Below are 20956 nucleotides of genomic sequence, written 5' to 3'. Positions count from 1 at the left end.
GAGTGATAAAGGATGGTAAGTGGGTCCGGAAAAGCATCAGAAAATAGTACATGATTTTAAAGTTCAGGAAAAGAAGATAAAGATTAAGTAACTTGTCTATGGTCATAAAGCAAGTAAGAAGTGGAGCTAAAATTCACCACTCAGTATGGTTTGATACCCATGGTCTTAACCACTAAGATGTGCTTCCTATAACTTGTTAGGAAGATTGCTTAGTCATCCAGCACCTCTTTCTCTCTGTACCCTACCCAGCTATTCTCTGATAATAGATTCCATCCTATCCCCACCCAGTTTTCCCAGTTTTCTTGGAACTATGGGTAACCATGTGACTAAAGCTCAGGCCAATGGAATATAAGTGAACACCATTAGATGTGTGCAGCTTTCAGGTTGTGCCCACCACTTTCCTTCTCCCTTGTCTACGGACTAGAATGTGGATGTGATAGTAGAAGCTGAAACAGTCACCTTGAACTACTGCATGGAAATCACATTTGAGGATATAGTTTACCCTGAAGCCACAGATCAGCACTAGACTGCTCATGCTCTAAGTGAAAAAGAAACAAGCTTACATATTGTGTTAAGTAACTGTCATTTTGGCCTTTGTTATAGCAGCCCAACCTATATCCTAAATAATACCAAGACCAAGCACCCATATGGCCCTAATGAGGCTCAGTCATAATGGTTTGAGCAATAAGAGAAATACGACTGGTAGAGTCAGCTAGTGATCACCAATGTGTGTGTTCTCCTCTTTTTCCTGGCATATAACTAGACTACATTTTCCACCCCACCCCATTCCATCTGGGTGAGGCTGTGGGACTAGTTCTTACCCTTGAAAAATGAGGGGAAGTGAGTATTTTGCCTCCAGGCTGAGGCAATCAAGGGTGAACATTCTTTGTTGCTCACCTGATTCACTTACCTGACAAATGGATGCAAAGCATCAGTGAAAGAATCTGAGCCCCTAGAAGATGGTGAAGCCAGGAAATGGAAGAAGCCGGGGTCCTCAACGACACATGAAGCACAGCCCTCTGACAACTCCACACTGGACCACTGCACAAGCAAGAAATGCAGTCTTCCTTGTGTTAAGCCACTGACACTGGGGTTTAGCCTATCCTGACTAAGGCATAAACACTACGATTCAGAGCTGCAATCTCATTCCATATTTTTGGAGTACAAGGGGGTAAGAGGAGACTGGGAAATATTTAAGTTACTATTTTAAAGAAGTTATACAAATGTCATCATTTGTCCTAATAAGACCCAGCATACATCCTGCCTGAATGAGGAAGGCCAGAATAGCACAAGAAAACACTTTTTCCTTGCATACTGGCCCTCAGGGCAGTTAGCCCTGGTGGCTCCCAAGAATGCTGTTCTCATGACACACTCCTCTCCTGGCACTCATAGGCCAGTTCACCAGGTCTGAGCAGAGACAGCAGCAACTGAGCTTGAGGCATGCCAAAGGGTCAAGTAACCCCAAAGGGCAACAAATTATGAAAGGTTAAGAAAACAAGGAACCAGTTTGCTTGTGGGTGGTGAGAGTGAGCTCCCCCACCTCTTCTTTCTAATGTCCAGATTTTCTAAAATAAGCACATATTACTTTTATACTAGAAAACTTAAGTTTAAAAATTGGACTTTTAAAACTTCAATTTTTAAGAAAGATAAAAAATAAGCTGGATAAGCCCCCGGAATAAACACAGGAGATATAGGTCACAGGAGAAAGGATCCAGTCCTCAAGGCACTGTTACAACAAGCAGAAAGGCCAGTCTTAGAGATATACAACTGAAAAGATAAAGTGTCTCAGCGTGACACCCTCCCTCCGTCATTCAACAAATATTTACTGAAGATTAACTTGTGCTGGGCACTGTGCTGGCTGCTAGATTTACACAGAAGAATAAGGTGGCGCAGTTGTTCACAATCGTAGCAGCATATTGAAATCACTTGAGATGTGATTAAAACCAAGCAAACAAACAAAAAACACAATAACATTGATGCTTGGTCCACATCCCAGAGATTCAGATGTAATCATTCAGGATTGGGAAGTGGTCTCAGGACTTCCAAAAGCTCCTCCTGATTCTGATGTGCAGCCAAAATTGAAAACCACCAGGAGGACCTGACACATGGGATTAGTGTTGAAGGCTGGATAGGAGTAAGCCAGGGGAGAATGGGAGAAGGGGGAGGAGAAGCATGCAGGTGGAGGAAACTGAGCCGAATGTAGAGGATCGCACCATAGTTCCATAAAACTAGAATGTCATAGTGGGTGTGAGTGATGCAGGTTATGGTGTTCCTCCTATGTCAAACCAAGTATCTATCCTCCAGGTAGAAGACAGTCAGTCAAGGCTATTCACACGGCAGACATGGTCACATCTGGGTTCATCCTAACTCTCCACACATTCTTTCTAACCCTCTCAGATGGCCGTAACTTCTAGCAATGGATGGAACTACAGAAAGGCTATGGAAAGGTGTGAGCTTTGCCTCCTCAGAAAATGGTACCACTATCTCAAGAAAGAAAGCATATTTCTTGACACTTCATCATGGCCACTTTCAATACAGCATTTATCCAGAGATACACCCCTTTCTCTACTGCCTTTTAAAAATTCCCCTTTTTGTGTCTTAATTTTATTACATGATCTTGCTGCAACACTGAGAATCAATCCCCCAAGGAGCCAATATTTATTCATTTACAGACTGATACAAAAATTCAGAGGTGGAATGGACTACCAATCACGAGGCAAAAAAGTAGTGGAACTATCACCAGAACCTCAGATGGAAAACCATTCCACATGCCACTCCAGGGACAAATCACTAAATAATTCCACCGACCTAATCACCATTCCTGAGTACCTCTTTTTGGAGACTAGGTAAGTTGTAGAGAAGTTTCCAGAAACAAAAATGGTTTGATTAGTAGGCGGGATAACTGATAAAAGCTATTTCATCCTTCAATCTTGGGAAATAAGTATGTTTTAAATGAATAATAATAATGAAACAATAAAATAAAAGCACTTCCTGAATTCCAAGCACATTCAATACATAGACTTTACATACACCATTTACCATATCCACACAAGGTCCCAACTGAGTTGATTAAATAACTGAGGCTTGAAGCAGTTTAATCACCTGCCCAACGTCACAAGAAACTGCAAGAGAATTCAAACTAAAATTTTAGGACTTCTGTGATGATACAATATAATAAAAAACATACATATATTTGGTTTTCATCTCTGGTTCTCAGCACAGAGCTCCTAAAACCCTTGAAATTTCCTGAGTGATAGAGGTGACAGGAGCATCTTTTTTTTTTTTATTCATAACAAGTACCTTTCAACCATACCTGAGTTTATGCTAATGAGATAACTGGTGGCTGAAAGTCCTTAGACAGTTTCAGGATGGAGGCTGGTTGTGGGAAGAACCAACCATATTATTAAAAGGTTGGAATTCAATGAGAACACTTGGACACAGGGCAGGGAACATCACACAACGGGGCCTGCCGTGGGGTTGGGGAATGCGGGAGGGATAGCATTAGGAGAAATACCTAATGTAAATAACAAGTTAACGGGTGCAGCAAACCAACATGGCACATGTATACCTATGTAACAAACCTGCACATTGTGCACATGTACCCTAGAAATTAAAGTATAATAATAATAATAAAAAAAGTTTGCTAGCAGGTCAAGGAAAACAAAGATCAAGAGCCAAGGAAAGCATTCCCTGGAATAAAGATAATAAATTTCAACAAATCAACACTAAAAGTAACTTTATAATATTGATTTAAAAAACTGTATTTCTTCAATTCTAAGGTGTCATCTTTTCACATTTTAATATCATAGATATAATAGCTAGCATTCATCTTGCACTCACTTTGTACCAGGTTCTGTTACATGCACTTTACATGTGCTGACTCACAGAATATTGTGTATTTTATCTTGCACTTACTTTGTACCAGGTTCTGTTACGTGTGCTTTACATGTGCTGACTCATAGAACATGGGTATTTCATGGAGTGAAAAATTTCATCTGCTCTCTGAAAAGCTGTTAGTAAACCAATGTTACAAACTTAAACTCCATGACTGTTTAGAATTCAGGAACCATTGTAGGTGCAGAAATAAATAGTGCTTACAGATATACATTAAAAAAAAATTACATTGAGGGGAAAAAAAAAAAAGGTTGGAATTTCCAGCCCCACCCACCTACTCTCCCCACTTCCCCTCCCCCTTTCCCCCACACCCTGCCACACACACACCTGACCTCTGGGGAGGGGAAAGGGACTGGGGATTGAGTTAATCACCCATGGCCAATGATTCAATCAATCATGCCTAATGGAACATCCATAAAAACCCTAAATGAGGGGGTATGGAGAGTTTCTGAGTTAGTGAACCTATCCATGTGCCAGGAGGGTGGTGTACCCCAATTCTAAAAGGACAGAAGCTCCTGTGCTTTGGACCCTTCCAGACTTCACCCTTTGCATCTCCTCATCCAGCTGTTCATTTATATCCTTTATGATAACCTGGTAAACATAAGTATAGTGCTTCCTTGAGTTCTCTCAGCTATTAAAGTAAATTATAGAAACCAAAAGGAGGTTATAGGAAGCCCTGATTTGTAGCCAAGTTAGACATAAGTGTGGGTAATACGCGGGCTCACCACTTACAGTTGATATCTGAAGTGGTAGGTGGTCTTGCAGGACTGAGCCCTTAACCTACAGGGCCTGTGCTAACTCTGGGTATTGGTAAAATTTAATTAAATTGTAGGACATCTGGTTGGTGGCTGCAAAATACTGAAGAATTACTTAGTGTAGAAAACCCACACATTGGGTTTCAGAAGTATTGTGAGTACAGGCCAGGCACAGTGGCTCATGCCTGTAATCCCAGCACTTTGGGAGGCCAACAGAGGTGGGGGGCGGATCACCTGAGGTCAGGAGTTCCAGACCAGCCTAGCTAACATGGTAAAACCCTGTCTCTACTAAATTTCCAAACATTAGCTGGACATGGTGGCGGGCACCTGTAATCCCAGCTACTCAGGAGGCTGAGGCAGGAGAATAGGTTGAACCCGGGAGACGGAGGTTGCAGGGAGCTGAGATCATGCCACTGCACTCCCACCTGGGTGACAGAGCGAGACTCTCACAAAAACAAAAAAGAAGTGAGTAGAGAAACAATTTTATTTTAACTTTGCTCTGCCTTTTCTTATAGTCTGGCCAGGAGTGAACCTGTGCTCATCTGTGCTCCAGAAAGAATGGCTGCTTGACAAGCTCATCAACTGCTGTAAGAGGCATTTTTCCTGCTGTGTCTCTAAGAAAAGCACCAAAAAACCATCATGACTCTTTCCAAGGGAGAAATGGCAGCTCTGTCTTTGACCTGAATAGCATGAAAACAAGGCAGTCTGATCCAGACAGCTGCTCTGTCATGGAGAGAATAACCCTTGGGGACACCATGTACCCAAACAGCATGGCACATGAATATAAACAACGAATACCCAATGGCCATAGGCCTCCTTTGGCTTACAGCCCCTCACAGCACTTTAAGAGGCGAGCATAGAACTGGAAGACACCTCAGGGATCACCAGGCACAACCCCTGCTTTTTGCAGATAAGGAAACTGAGGCTAGTTAACCTGTCTATTAAAGAAGCTGGAGCAGGATGAAAGCTAGAACCTTGATCTCAAACTCTCAGACTTCTGTTTTATTTTCCCTATCACCCTGCAAGCCCAGAACCCAGAAGGGAACCCCACGGTTCTCATCATGCTACTATAGACTGAATGTTTATATCCCTCAAAATTCATGTGTTGAAACCTAATCCTCAATGTGATGGTATTTGGAGGTGAGGCCTTTGGGAAGTTATTAGGTCATAAGGGTGGAGCTCTCACTGGAGGGATTAGTGCCCTTAGAAAAGAGATAGCAAGAGCTCCCTGGCCCTCTTCCGCCATGTTGAGGACACAGTGAGAAGATAGCCATCTATGAACCAGGAAGCCGACCCTCACCAGTCCCTGAATCTGCCAGTTTCTTGGTCATGGAATTCCCAGCCTCCAGAACTTGTGAGAAATAATTTCTGTTGTTTACAAACTACCCAATCTGTTTTTGATATAACAACCCAAATGGACTAAGACACACTCCAATCTCCTCATGAGAAACTGGGTTTTTACCATAGGGGAGCTGAAGAGAAAAAAATATTGCTTTTTATTTTCTACTGCTAATTTGAAAGGATACCCATATTTATCAGTGCCTCATGGGAGCAGTTCAGTCTATAAGTCCCAGAGGGAGATACGGAGATGAAAAAGGGTCAAATACCTGGGCCTTCCTGCAGCACAAATCATTCCGTGAATGCAAACAATTTAGTAGTAATATAGTCGGATTTCTCAGAGCAAGAAATGCTCATCCTACCACTGCTTATGTTTGTGTACGATTTAAGAGGACCAAATGGCTTCGTTGCACTGTGGAGTGTCAATGCTGGTGCCATTAACATACAATTATACATGCGTGGAGCAGATCATCAAGTACCTGCCCTCTTAATAAATCACATCATGCAAAGCTATGGTTTAGATGTCACTTTCATTTCATAAAATGATTCACCACAGTATGTCTTAAAAGCTAGTTTTGCTCATGGATTTAGTTTACGATTCCATTGATAGAGATGTGATTGCCTCGCAACTTGTCAGAAACACATCCTCTGAATAAAACATGGTACTCCTCCCTGCCACAGAATGCCAACTTTGATCCATATCTATTTTGGGCGCTTGGCTCCTAGAAATGAATGAAAGTCGTGGTTGAGGTGGAATTTTGCTTCAGGTCCTGTGGGACTTGATGAGGACATTCTTCCCAGCACAAGAGGCTGACCAGGGACAGGGTGCCACAGTTGAGCGTGTTACTGAGGATAAACATATTTAAACCACTGTTTGTGGACAGTTCCCCTCCTCCTTTACTATCAACATATATCATAAAATAAATCCTTTCATTTCATCTTAGGAAGGCAAGATATTCAGGCTAGTGATGAAAGAACAGTAAGGAGAGACTTGATAGCCCAGACCAGTAACAGCTAAACTAACCTTGAAAGCAGAAGGAAAAAAAAAAAAGAGAGAAGAACCCAACCACTAAGCCACCGAGTAATAATGGGCGGCAGGAAGAGTTAGAGAGATTGCCCATTCGCATTTCTTTCTTTTCACTCTCTCTTCAGCCTATCTCTTGACAAGAGTGTCCCGGTTCACCCATCACAAATCTCCACTTACCATGCCAGGCATGAGGATGGAATGTCCTATCTCGAGACACCTACAGGCTAACTGAGGAACAGAAATCAGGGAGGGAAGCAGGTCTTACAGTTTAATAATTACACCGCCGTTTTCAGCCCCTGACTTCATTAAATTCAGGGTAAGGACGACCCACACGACGTCCTTCTCGTGCCAGGTACTTGGCAAGACAGAACCAGTCGCTGCTGCATCCTTCCGGCAAGATGAGCGCCGGTTACAGAAGCCCCAGGTCTGGAAGTTTGCTGTGCCAGGCTCCTCGGAGCAGCATCACTGACACAGACAGACACACACACGCGCGCACATATACACACGCGCGCACAGAGAAACACGCATACGCGCGCGCGCGAACACACACACGCACGGCTAATTGGACATTTGCCCCGCCACCCCGAAAGCACAGCGCCAAGGAAAGGCCGGTTCCCGCCGCGAAGGCAGCAGGTGTCCCCTGACCCTTTTCCTCCGTCCCCCAACCCCACCCCCATCCCTAGCTGAGTTCATCTGGACGCCCCCCAAACTCGCAGTTCTTGGGCAGAATTGCGACCAAGAAATAAAAGACAAAAGGAGCACACTTACCTAACTCGTCTGGGCTGTACGATGCCGGCGAGGCTTCCACAAACTCACTGTCTGGGGGAGAAGAAAAGCAGAAAACAACTCGAATCGCTACCATCCAGGGCGAACCCACCAAGCATCAGCTCAAGCGCAGGTCCCCGGGAAAAGCGCGGGCTTCTCTTTCCCAGCGCTCAGAATCTGTGAGCCGGAGGCCCCGCGGGATTCGGACCGCTGGATCCCCAGGGAGTGAGAAATCGCCGCAGAAACTTGGGGGGCAACTCGGCCCGGGCACCGCGCGGCTTCCAGGCGCGGTCAGGCGCGCGCCAACTTTCCCCGCGTGCCACCCCGCGGCTCCCCCGGCCGGGTGCTGGGCCGCGGCCGCATCCTCTGCCCTCAGCCCGCGGGGCGCATTGCTCTGTCTGCCGGGCCTGGCGCCGACGCCCCAGCGCTGAAGAGCCGCAAAGTTTTCCCGCGGTCCGGGAGGCCCGAGGGCGCGCGGCGCGGCGGCGAGCACCCCTCGCCCACCCAGGCGCCCAGCGCATCCCCGCTCGTTGCTAGGTAACCGTGGCCGTCACGCTCCGCAGCGGCGTGCGCGGCCTCCCAACTCCCGGCTGACGGAATCCTCCCTAGTCCCCGCCCAGTTTGCCCATTTTCCAGAAAATCAGAGCATAACCCGTTCTAACCCGATTCCCTGCTCTGTTATGTTATGTCTGCCCTCCTCTGATGCTTGGGAAATCGTTTGTTCTGTGGCTTCTCCTGAGGAGATGGAGGATTTTCAGAGCTTGCAGAAAGGTAGGAGGAGCCCCAAATGCCCTCCAATCCCCTCCTGTTGGAACCAAAATTCCAACTCCAGTTCAACATTATTTCCTGCTCTTCAAGAGATCACCTGGCTCAAGTGGGCAAAGTAATATGAGCTCCATTGCAGAGGTAGGGAAATCAAGGCTGAGAAGTTGTTAATTTAAGCGTGACATCATTATGATAGGGGTATGTGAGGGAGAAGGCGGGGAGGAGAGAAGAGCAGTGCTCCTCCTACTCTGTAAAAGATTGACTGCTTTCAAATACAGAACGTAAAAGCAATAATTATGCTCCAAGAGCTGTAAATTCTAAAGTAATTAATGTAACACTGTGAGAACCTCCCTCTCTGAGTCAGTGGCCTGATAACTTGGACAGATGTGTTATGTATCTTCCCCCAGTCCCCAGGCCTGACTGTGACTGCTCTGCATTAAGGGGGCAAAGGTGCTGGACTTGGGATGTGCTCCAGAGAGAGCCCCGCAGCTGATGACCCATAACGGGGTCAGTGGGAAGGAAGGAGCAAGTACGGAAATGGTTGTCCTTTCTCCATCCTTGGAGGACTATTGGAAGGTCAACAGTCTGAGCAGCCTCCTGGGGGCCTTCTATTGACTCAAAGTGATCAGAGCACCAGCTGCAGCAGCCTAAGGGCCCCAGTCTGAGCCAGTGTGCTCTCATCCTGTAAACACTCAGCCATCCCAGGCTTTTCCACTGTCAGCTTTTGGTTTACAAATCACCATGAAGGACAGAAAGCCCCTTCAGCCAGCATTGCTCACCGAGCCCAGGGAAGCAGGGGCGGGGCTGTCCTTCCCCAGCAAGGCAGCATTCTTGAGCTGCTGAGCCTATCTCTCCAACCTCTTCTTTTTCCTGCTTCTTGTAATCTGAGCTCCCAAATCCAGGAATTAAATATGTTTGAGTGAAGGTTTGCACTTATCACTCCATCCCCTCCCACCTCCTAGAATCCTCCCGTTTGTCCTCTGGAACTCATGGTTCATTACTAGCAAAATCTATATGTCCTCAGCCTCCTCTCTGAATGTTTCTTTCAGTGACTTGCTCTGACCCATAACTGGCTTTCCTTGAAAATAACAGGCTGCATTACTTGCCTCCTCTACTTATTTCAGCCATCTGTGGATCCTCTGGTTGTTCCACCTCATTTCTTGAAGATAATGGCATCTGATTCACTGTCACTTTTCCCAGTATCATTCCTGTGATTATTCTTATTTTTCTCCATCTACATAGTCACACTCTAATCTCTCAACTCTTCTGCATCCCTTTCTTGACGTGCTGCAGTACACCAGCCCCCTGCTGTCATAATATCAATGTGAAGCAATCCACTTTCCTACCTTTCCAGCTCATCCCCTCTGTTATTTTAATCCAATGTGTCCTTGACCCCACCAGCATCTATAATTTACTTATCCATGACCTTTTCTCTGCCCCTCACTCTCCTCATGACCCTCCTTCCTTCCTTATGGACTTTAGTTTCCAGTTTCATTATTATTTCTGTCTTACTTACACCTTCAAATCTATGTTCTGCTCTCTTACCGTGCTATTTACCTGGTAAAAACACAACCCTAGTAAAATATAACTCCACCTTCTTCCCATCTACACCCAGCTAAACATGATTGAAGAAGCACAAAATTGGCTGGGTGTAGTGGCTCACGTCTATATTCCCAGCACTTTGGGAGGCTGAGGTGGTCGGATCACCTGAGGTCAGGAGTTTGAGACCAGTCTGGCCAACATGGCGAAAACCCATCTCTACTAAAAATACAAAAATTAGCCAAGTGTGGTGGCACATGCCTGTAATCCCAGCTGCTCAGGAGGCTGAGGCAGGAGAATCGCTTGAACCCAGGAGGTAGAGGTTGCAGTGAGCTGAGATCACGCCATTGCAGTCCAGCCTGGGTGACAGAGCAAGACTCTGTCTCAAAAAAAAACCCACAAAATTATGCTGTCTGGTCTTATTTTCAATTCATGACCACTAAAATCAAATGGAGCTAGTGCAGCCCAGCAATCACTCTGCATTTGCCTGTTTATTTACCCTCCTGCTCTCCTGTTGCTGTGGATGAATCATCTAAGGCCATTATGGCCTCCAGTATGAATCGGATCCCATTCATGTAGCTTTTCCCTCTTCCCACCTGGATTAGTATTTTAATCTGTCCTTGATCACTCCCATCAGTATACAGACATACTACTATGATCTTGTCTTTTTAAAAATCCTTTCTTGACTCTACATATCTCCAGCCATTACTCCAATTCTCAGCTCCCCTTTATAACAGAATTCATTAAAATAATTATCTACACTGATAGCACCCATTCTTCATTTTGCTCTTACAAGCAGCTTAAACAGGTTTCTACCTCACTCTGCCAGAGTAGCTCTTGTCAAGGTCAAGAATGGCTTTGCCATTGCCAATGCCAGTGATCAATCCTAGGTCCTAACAGCAGGTTTTGACCTGCTGATCTTATGAGTGGATGGGCTCAGATGGGCTGTCTGCAGAATCGGTCTCCTCTGGTTTCCCACAGAATCAAGAAGCAAATAACATTTGTGTCTCAAGAGAGGTGGCCTATAGAGGGCCTTGGGATCAGCCAGACCTGGGTTCTAATACCAGTTCCAATACTAACTAGTAACTTCATTTCTTTCCGTCTTAGCTTTGTGTAAACTTGGAGATAATAATCATAGCTAGCATACCAATGTGGTGAGAGTGCAATAAACTAATGCACTTGGAGCCCCTAGGAGAGACAGTGTCACACTGTAAAAGTCAAATAAATGTTAGTTAATATTGGATGCCATGCTCCTTTACAGCTGACACAAATGGACTCTTTTTATCCCTTAACAATTTTGAGTTACTGAAAGAAGATACTAACCGCAGAGTATGTTTACATTAGGGGAGTGTTCATTGTCTCCAACTTTTAGTTTGCGTTCCAAGAATTGGCTTGAAAGTTGGTTACTTGGAGCTGGCAACTGGTTTACCCCTATGAAGATGTTGCCAGTGCTCCACAGGGTGATTAGGTTCCGGAGCCTGCCAAACTGTTCTCACAATGGACTTGCCTTCAATTTGTTCACATTAATGGATGACTTGTAAACTAGGAACTATCCTTACAGCACCTTAGTTATTTGAATTTCCTAATCAACTGAGGGTTAATGAGAAGACGTTTCTCTTGTTTCAGTATTTGCTGTTGAAAATTCTCTAAAGTAAATGATTCTAATTTTCTATCTTAGGAAGTAGAACAGAGCCAACAATAATGTTTCATATTAATAAAACAAACTTTTATTGGGAATTTACCATGCTTCCAGCGCTGTGCTAGGCACTTCAGACACAAAGGTGATCAGTGCCCTTCTAATAAGGGATTCCATGACAGACCTTATTGAATCTCAGGGCAATGTCCAAAGTGCCTACCCACACTTGACTTTTATAGGTCTCTTATAAAGAACTGGTTCTGCCGGTGTGTCACTGAGTTATAATGAACAGTGCACTAGTTTACAGATTTGTATCTCAGCTCTGTGAATTATTGGGTGGGGGGCATTTTCAGTTTCCTAACAACAATACACACCTCACTGGATTGTTAGGACAGCAAAATAGGTAAGGTATGAGACAGACCAGGCACAGTGTCTAGCACACAGTGGGTACATAATAAATGTTCATTTTCTGGCTGGGTACGGTGGCTTATGCCTGTAATCACGAACTTTGGGAGGCAGAGGCAGGTGGATCACCTGAGGTCAGGAGTTCAAGAGCAGCTTGGCCAACATGGTCAAACTCCATCTCTACTAAAAACACAAAAATTATCTGGGTGTGGTGGCAGGCGCCTGTAATCCCAGCTACTCAGGAGGCTGAAGCACGAAAATCGCTTGAACCCGGGAGGCAGAGGTTGCAGTGAGCCAAGATCGTGCCACTGTACTCTAGCCTGGGTGACAGAGCTAGATTTCGTCTCAAAATACATACATAAATAAATATATATTCATTTTCTTCCCGCATAGAGGGCTAGAGCATGTCTGACTGCTCTCCTTTTTGTCCCAGGTGACAGGTGGGCCTTCTGCTGCCATGGTCCCAGCAGACAGCAAGAGGGAGTCCCTGCCTCTGTTTCTAGGGAAGCATATTTGAGGTGGGACGTGTGGGGAGCAAATGACAAGGTGGAAATATTTCTGGCGCTCAAGAGGAAGTTTACCATAGAAACAGATTATACAGAGGCCTGGTGTCTATTGGTCACCGTGACTATTGCCATGATATATCATGAATTGAATGGGCTTTTGGGAGCTGGCCTGGGAACCCAACTCCTAACTCTAATGTTCTTTCTTTCCTTATATTATTGTAAATGTTTTAACTTTATTTTTACAATATAAACAAAATGTGTTTACTGTAAAGGAAAGAACATTTGGTATAGATGAGTATAAACTGAAAAATAAAAGTCTGCTTTCCTGTCCTCTCGTAATCTCTATCTGCAAACTAAAAACCATCCACAACTTCTTTGTGTCCTAGTAGGAGTTTTTAAAGGCATATTCAAATGCATATACGAATTGTTTAAACAAGTTGGATACTATTATTATGGATTCCAAATTAAAGGCAAAAATTTCTAAATGAAATTTTTCTCCACTCCCAAACATAAGCTGGGGTATGACTATTTTCTGTTTAGGAAGGCAAGAAAGTATTAAAAAGTCATAGAAGAAAAGTCTTATCAACCATTAGAAAACAGTAAAATCTTAAACAAAATTTAAGTGTTTTAAGGGTAACATAATACTTCAGTTATCTGGAAAACTCAATCATCTCCCTCGTTCCTCAGTAAATGAGGTATGGTTATATAGTAACATTGGACATAACACCAGGATCAAAGGTAATCTTAGCTGCATTTCTAGAGCTAAAAGCACACTCTACATACTTTTTTAGGGTACAATGCCCATCACAGATATTCTGCTTAGTGTGCAGGGACTCCAGCTGTAAGCCAGGAACCTGCCCTGTAGCAGTCTGGGAATGCCATCAAGCCCCTGCCCAGCCTCTGCTGCAGAGGTGGCAGGTTCTGCTTTGACTGTGGGATCTACTTGGAGGAGCGGCCAACAGGAGGGACTTTACGGGCTGTTCTCACTCTAGGGGCCCCCAGGGGTTACATAGCTACTTGATCGTGTCCAGAAGAGAAAGAGACGGAGTCTCACGCAGATATGCTTCTTCCTCCAAGAGATGGCTGAGGGGCTAAATGCCACATGGGGAGAAACTTTATCCCGCCAAAGTGTGCTATTAATTCTCTTTGCAAGAAGGAGCTGCACAAATGCCATAATAACAAGTTAAGACAGTAGCTAGGGCCCACTAGGATGTGTGTATGGCCTTCCCGTCCCCAGCCCCCAAGGAAATCACCAATTTCAAGCATGAAAGACAGAAAGAAGTGAGCTGAGCTGAGTCATCTCTCTGCCTTCCTCTCCTTCCTGGTATTGCCCTTTGATCATCTTCTCTGCAGGTAGCCTTCTATCTCCTGGAGGCCCTCTGCTAGTTAACAGCAGAGCACAGCGGGGAAGCAATACCTGCTCCTCCTCCCCTCCTCTCCCAGGGGAGTGTGGGCAGGACTGATTTAGAGGGAAGAGGGGCTAAGGCTGCCTGAGCTCAGCGTGACTCTCTTCTGTTATCCTTGTCTCTTATCTGCACCTCTTAGGACAAGCCAACAGGTGAACTAAGGACAAACACATGCCCATAAGTAAGGTTTCATCAAAATGAAATTTGCAATTGATTGGTTGAAGCATTAGCTTCCAGGCTGAATTGGCCCAATGGGCATTTGTTGTTCTCTAGGATTTAATAGTTTTTCCTTTTAGCACAACTCCACTTCTTTATAAGACTTGATGAAAAGGAAAAAGAAAACACAGTTGTTTTATTTCCCTTAAATGAAAATCCGTCTTCAGGTAACTGCTTTGTTTCGTAATTTCCAGAAGAAAGGAGTGGGCTCCATAGGAAGAATAATTAACCATATCTCACCTAAAAAATTCATTATCCTAAGCAGAAACAATACAGATGTTGTGTGGATCTGCCTCAAGGCCTACAACCAAGAGATAAAATGAAATTAACTCTGACAGGAAGCCAAGGATTCATTTTGGTAAAAATGCTAAATATGTCCTCTAAAAATTCCAAATATCAATGCAGGAGATGATACCAACAAAAGGAAGGTGTTTTGGGAAATATATAAATAAATTAAATTTGTCCTGCTCCTGCACTGCCTTCCCCACCAGATTCCTGTTACCAAGTATAGTCCAGAGATGCAGATTTAAAAGCATCTTCACTCAATATCATATCAAAGGAAATAAAACCCGGCTGAGCCAAGAAGCTGCTAGAAGGTGTACTTGGACATGATTCAGAATAAAGAACGATTCCAAAAATACATACAAGAAAAGGTCCCTGCAGAAGAAAATCATACACTTCGACTTACACTCAGATCTATTGAGTGAAATCAGACAAAATACCCAGTGTTAAGATTAAGGACAAAAACACTTGCTGCAATTGAAATCTATGACTAAACTATTAAAAAACAACATCTGTGGGATAAATGTGAGTTTCTGCGGAAATGCAGAGACCATGATCTTATATTTCCACCCCAGCATCTAAGGCAGAGGCCTGAGGGGGAATTTCTTCTTTCAGAGCTGCAAATAGAGTCTTCTTGGACCACACAGAGGCTTCTCTTCTTTCACAGAAAAGTGGTTTTCCCAAGATGCTATTGCCTTAGCAGTCCGCATAGTGTGGGTGGTGGAAGGAGAAGCAGGAGACCTGGCTGTAGCCCTGTTTTTGCCTCTAGTCTTTAATAAGTGTCCTAGTCTGCTTAGACTGTGCTCTCCTCTGTAAAACAAGAGTTAAAACAGATGATGGACTTTAAGAAACTAATTGAAACAAGTGCCAGTAGGAGATCACGGATAATGGATTCCATTATATGCATCTATTTACTAGAGAGTATGCAAGAAAAATAGACAAAAAGGATCCAACTTCTCAGAAAGGTGGAGATGCAGAGTAATGTTGCCCTTAGAAGCTGACAGACAGGAGTGAAATGGATAGAATGCTGCTCTGGAGTACAAAGACCTGAGTGAATGTGAGCTCTGCTGCCGTTTGCTGCCTGAGCTGAGCTTAGTTTGCCTTTGCAAGACTCAGTTTTCTCATCGGCAAAATGGAGATAAGACTAACTACTTCACAAGATTTCAATAAGGGTTTGAATACAATGAAATCATGTACATGGCAATACTTGGCACACAGACTGCTGTCAGGAAAAGTTGCCTCCTTCCCCCTTGACCAGTGTTAAAATTCTCCCTGACCCTGAGTGGCTTCAGAAAGGAAATCTGCTCCTTCCTGTTTATATAACCATAATGGGAACAGTACCACTGAATTTCTATGACGCACCTGGCCCACGCTGCCAGGCCGTGTTTCCCAGACTTCCTGCCTCTCCCCTAAAGAGGAGCTTAAGCAGGTTGAGTTCCCTGGGAAGCGTGGATGACAGCAGGATTCCCAAACAGCTGAGTGAGCACATTTATAAGAGGAAGAAGAAATATTTTATAGATTTGCTGAGAAGGAACTCCCCTTCAGTACCAAATCCCCACATACATAATGTGGCTAGCGACTGAACAGCCCAATCAACTTGTAATGCAACAGTCAGAAACGCGACGGTGGCCAAACACTGTCTCCCTTTTGTTTCATGTGTCAGGAGCTGCATGTGATTTCTTTTAGAAAATGTGCTCCAGACCTTTAAAATGAGTTTGAAAACCCACTGGCCCAGATCATTGGGAATATTTTTAGGAATGTCAGAAGCAGGAGTGGAAGAGGGACTTTCCTTCAGAAACTCCTTATCACCCCCAAACATCCTGGGTTCTCCACAGCCAGCTTCCTGGAAGCTCTCCTACCCAATTGCAGCCTGAGATGTTCCGAGGATAATACAAGGGCAGATGTTGTGTGGATCTGCCTGAAGGCCTATGACTCAACAGGATGACAGAGCCTCCCTGGCAGATAATGAAATTCTCTGAGGACTGCAGGAAGCCAACAACAAAACCCTGAGGTTTGGACACTCCAGAGCTTTCCCTGGTTCCTCACTAGAAATGCAAGCCCCACCAGCCCATATTGAGCTTTATAGATGGAATAGCTGGCACTAGCCAGTGATGGGGAGAGGTGAGGTGGGGAAATGGAATGTCGAGGAAAGGTGCTTTGAAGTAGGTGGGTCAAGGCCTCAGCAATGCATGAGCTGAGATGGCTGTAGGGGAGAGCCCTGCTGTGGGCTTGGATGAGAATGCACATGTTACAACAGCACTGTTTATTTTCTGGCCCTGCTCAGGGTGGCTAGGATTGGACTGATCTCGGTTGAAATTCCAACTCTGCCATTTGTGAGCAGAATGATGTTTACAAGTTTCTCAGCCTCTTCAGGCTCAATTTTTTCATTCATGAAATCATGAGCTGTTGTGAGAATTAATTGAGATAGTCTATATCTATACAAAAAAGGCTTAGCTAACATCTGGCAGTATTATATACCTAATAAATGGTTAAAATATTTTTCTATAACTCATCCATTTCTGACTTAGCTCTGGCACAGTACACTTCATCTCTGAGTGTCAGTTTCCTCATCCCACTTCAAGACCTCACTCGGTTCCCATTTTGGCACCTGACTCTGTCCTCTGAGGACCTGTACCTTTCTTGGATCTCAACCCAGGCCTCTGAGAACCACACTAATATCAGCTGCCCACAATGATTTCCAAATTTCAGCCACATTGATTCCTTTTGTCTGTGCTTCACCCACTTACTGCAACACTGCCCTACTTTGTCTTGGATGTCTTCATCTTTGCAGGATATAGACTGATTATCTGAACTGGAACCAGCTATTATGGTATCTGTTGCTTACAAGAACTAAGCTTTTCCCTCAGCACCAGAAGCTCAACACTTACCCAAGAGCAGTGCTTCCCCTTTAGGCAAACCTAGATACAGGTCTGGTTTCCCTTCCTATTTTCCAGCCTTGCCCCAAAGATTGCAGATAGATGACATGGTAAACACATAGAGGGATAAGGCAGAGCTTGGAGATGGTCACAGTGTGCAGTTTTTAGCCACCCCTTTGTTACGATGATCCCTAAGGCTTCCTTCAGTTCTAAAATTCTCTGATAGATGATTCTATCGGCTAGGTTACAAAAGCACCAAGCACCAGTGGGAGAACCACACTTTCTCTCCTCTGCCTTTAGGAACTTTGGTAACAAGCCTAGGGCCATTGAATCAAATGCTATAGGTGTGCTGAAAGCAAGGTGAAGTGATGTGGTGGTGCCAGAAGCAGTTGTATAATCAGATAGGTTCCCATAGCCAGAAAAGGCTTTCAGTGAAGGCAGAGATATTCAGAGGATGTGGCCCCAACTGTCATTCATTCATTCATCCGTCCAGCCACCCAGCCAGCCAGTCATCAAATATACACCATGAATTTGCCATGCTAGAGTGAAAGGGGTGCAAAGATGAATAAAACAAGGCATCTGTCTCAAGAAGCACACAAGCTGTTCAGGATGCAGACAAGCACAATACAGTGTGATGATACGTGCTGTGACATGGAAATCTGCAGGGGCTATGGCAGCACTGAGGAGGGAGGAGAGATTCTCCTTCACACCAGGATGGGGGTTGGTAAGAGGTGGTGGCAGGAAGAGATCCCAGAACAGACGACTTAAGCAGAAGCTTCAAAGATGAGTAGGAACTTGCCAAGTGGAAGAGAGATGAGAATAGCAGTCTTTGCAAAGGTTCACAGGTGTGCGAGGGAAGGATGTATTCAGGGATTCAGGAAGAGGCTGACACAGTGAGAAGGGAGAGGGTTGCTAATAGTGATGGGCAGCAGGGGATGAATCTAGAGAGGCATTCAGAGGTCAGATCTGGAAGGGCTATGTGTTGAACTAGGGTGGTTCATTTTTTTTCCATAGAGTGTGAAGAGATGCTGGCTTAAGAACTTCTAAAAAGTGGCTAGGGCAACAATATGACAGGAACAAATGACGGTTGGTTTTTGGGTGGAATGCATCCAAATTTCCTCTCTCAAACCTTCCCATCTTCCTTTTGGAGACTATCTCATTGTGTGCGGCAGTCTTGGTTGGAAGACATACCCTGATGTAGTGCAGAAGGTCTGCAAATGTTTGTTGCCATATAAGTTACCCTGTTTTAGAGGTGGGCACATCAGAGAGTATAGCCTGCTGTTCTCTGTGTCTGTCTTGCTTTCACTCTTGAATTACCAGTGCTTGGCACAAAATAGATACTCAATAATATTTGTTGAATAAATGAATAAACAACAAACAAATGGGAGACATATCCTTGCGAAAACATCTGTGAGTGCATTAACCTTAGCAACCTTTCATCGTCCATTTATAGAATGGCTCCTACCATCAAAGTAGGTCTCTATAGATTCGAGGGATGGAGAAGGGAGTAGACTCTTAGACCTGACAGAGGACCACAGCTCTGTGTCAGGGTATGGTTCTTACATTTGCATGCTCTGCTCCAGGAAAGTAACAATATCTCCATCATTTAATGCTGAGTCACATTAATTGAATCATCATAAAGAAGGGAAAGAGCTGACCTACTCTGTTTAGACTGGTTGCTTTATCCTCAATTTGAATGTTTGCTGGCTGCTGAGACGAGAGATGAGCAAAACAGGAACAGAGTGCCTGACACATGTTAGGTGCTCAAAGATGTCTGACCAGCTTCCCACCTGGCCAGGGCAAGAGCTCATTAAATGATGGCTGATGGTCCTCATAACACTGCACAGTGGGCATTCTTACTCTAGCATTCCATGTTAGAGCCCAGGGAATGACAGATTTTCTCAAGGCCATAAAACTTATAAATAGTGAATTCAGGATCTGAACCCAGGTCTGTCTGACTTCAAAGTCCATTCCCTCTCCTCTCCACTCAGCTGCTCTTGAAAAGACAAACAGCACGGGCACACACTGAGTACAGTGGATTGACATAATGAGGTGCAGATGCTGAAGAGTACCATGCTATCAGGGGCATCAAAAACAGTCATACCCCCTCTGGTGTTGGCAAAATGATGAATTCCAGCATGGGATAACCAGGCTCCTTCCTCCAAAGTCCATTTTTCACTGAGGTCCATGCTTCCAGCAAGTCCCTTGCATGTGTAGCTTTCAGATCAAATGGAAGCAATCTCCTGAAATAAATAATGAATACAAGAAAGGGATGTGAATTACCATTGATGTTCTCTTGGGGAAGGGAAGCTTTCTTGAAGGAAAGTGTCAGTTTCTAGCTCATTTCATTTCTTTGGCACACAAAGCTTGTTGCTAGATTTGGACATGGCCTGAGTGTTAAGTTGCTCAAGCCCACAAACCAGGTTTTCCTTACCATTCAGTTAACAAATGTTTGTTATATGCCAGGCTTTGAGCAAGAAATTTACTATTTAGTTCTGCATACTTTATAGACTCCTAGAATTCCAGGGCAGGATATAGGGGGATCTCAATTTTATTTCAAAGGTATATACTCTCCTATTTGCCTAAAAAACAGACTGAAAAAATTTGAAGTAATAAGTTAGAAGCAGTTTTCATTGTGTTAGAATTATGACTACTTTTTATCTTTTTTGTAACTTTCTGCATTTTCAACAATGAACATGTATCGCTTTTGTAATCTCAAAAAGGTATGCAATAAATATTATTTTAAAAGAACACTTCAGAGCCAAGAGGGACCATGGAGACCAATTTTCCTTTTCCTCTTGAAAACTATGGTAGAAAGACACAGTCACGGGGGCTCTTGGCTTTCATAAAAAGATCATTCCCACTCCATCGGCCACCTCTGAGAAGTCCAGCCTGACAAACCTCTCTATATTGCAAACTGTACCTGGGCTGATTACAACTCAGGGCCAAACTCTTGCCCATATGACAAAGAGATCTTGATAATGCTCTGCATGGGGCAGGTTCTCAAATGAAAGTGGTTGAATAATTGAACATGACTGATTCACCACATCTGTGAATGCAGCAAGTGGGACATCCACACAGCAGAAGTCCTGTCAGCCTAACTAGGATAGGCACCAATCATCATTTGCTGTAGTCAGCCCAGCTGGCTTGATTTGGTCTCTAGAATGCTGTTCAGAGTTGCCCTGCGGGTTCCTGCGCTGCCTGCCAGACTGCAGACATGGTAGATTGACTAGTTGTTTTTTGCCTGTCTGCCTAGAAAAATATGATACTCACGGGAGATGCACCAAACAAATAACAATATCTAATAAAATACTAGGAAGTACCAAAGAATGTAGTGTACTTTTTTGGGTACTACTTCTCTAGTGATTTTTGTTGAATCCAAGTACCCAAAAATTTTAGAAGGGAATTCTAGACCAGAGTGAATATGGCACAGTGTGATGGTGAGAATGTTGGACTTATCAATAAATCCAGATTTTAGCCCTGGCTCTGCACTAACTGGATGACTCTGGGCAAACCAGTTACTTTCTCTGGGCTAACTTCCTCTTG

At 44.2% G+C, this 20956-nt stretch overlaps 1 protein-coding gene across 6 annotated transcripts in view; it reads right to left on the bottom strand.

Moving 5' to 3' along the window:
• AMOTL1 (angiomotin like 1) overlaps positions 1 to 20956 on the bottom strand; it is a 193076-nt gene that overhangs the window by 138876 nt on the left and 33244 nt on the right. For 4 of the 6 annotated variants that reach the window (XM_033207040.1, XM_033207039.1, XM_033207042.1 and 1 more), the window contains 2 exons: positions 19515 to 19653; positions 7783 to 7833 (listed from right to left, as the gene is read on the bottom strand). In XM_033207040.1, coding sequence (XP_033062931.1) covers positions 7783 to 7833; positions 19515 to 19599 — 136 coding nt within the window. In that variant the 5' untranslated portion in view covers positions 19600 to 19653. Of the gene's footprint in view, positions 1 to 910; positions 1042 to 7782; positions 7909 to 19514; positions 19654 to 20956 lie in introns of those variants that run through there. The other 2 variants (XM_033207049.1, XM_033207048.1) reach the window with 2 other exon arrangements.

Source organism: Trachypithecus francoisi, unplaced genomic scaffold (assembly GCF_009764315.1).
Source record: "Trachypithecus francoisi isolate TF-2019V2 unplaced genomic scaffold, Tfra_2.0 Lachesis_group8, whole genome shotgun sequence".
Classification (NCBI taxonomy): Eukaryota; Metazoa; Chordata; class Mammalia; order Primates; family Cercopithecidae; genus Trachypithecus; species Trachypithecus francoisi.
The sequence above is the reverse complement of the archived record's forward strand: the minus strand, read 5'-3'. Positions and strand labels throughout refer to the sequence as shown.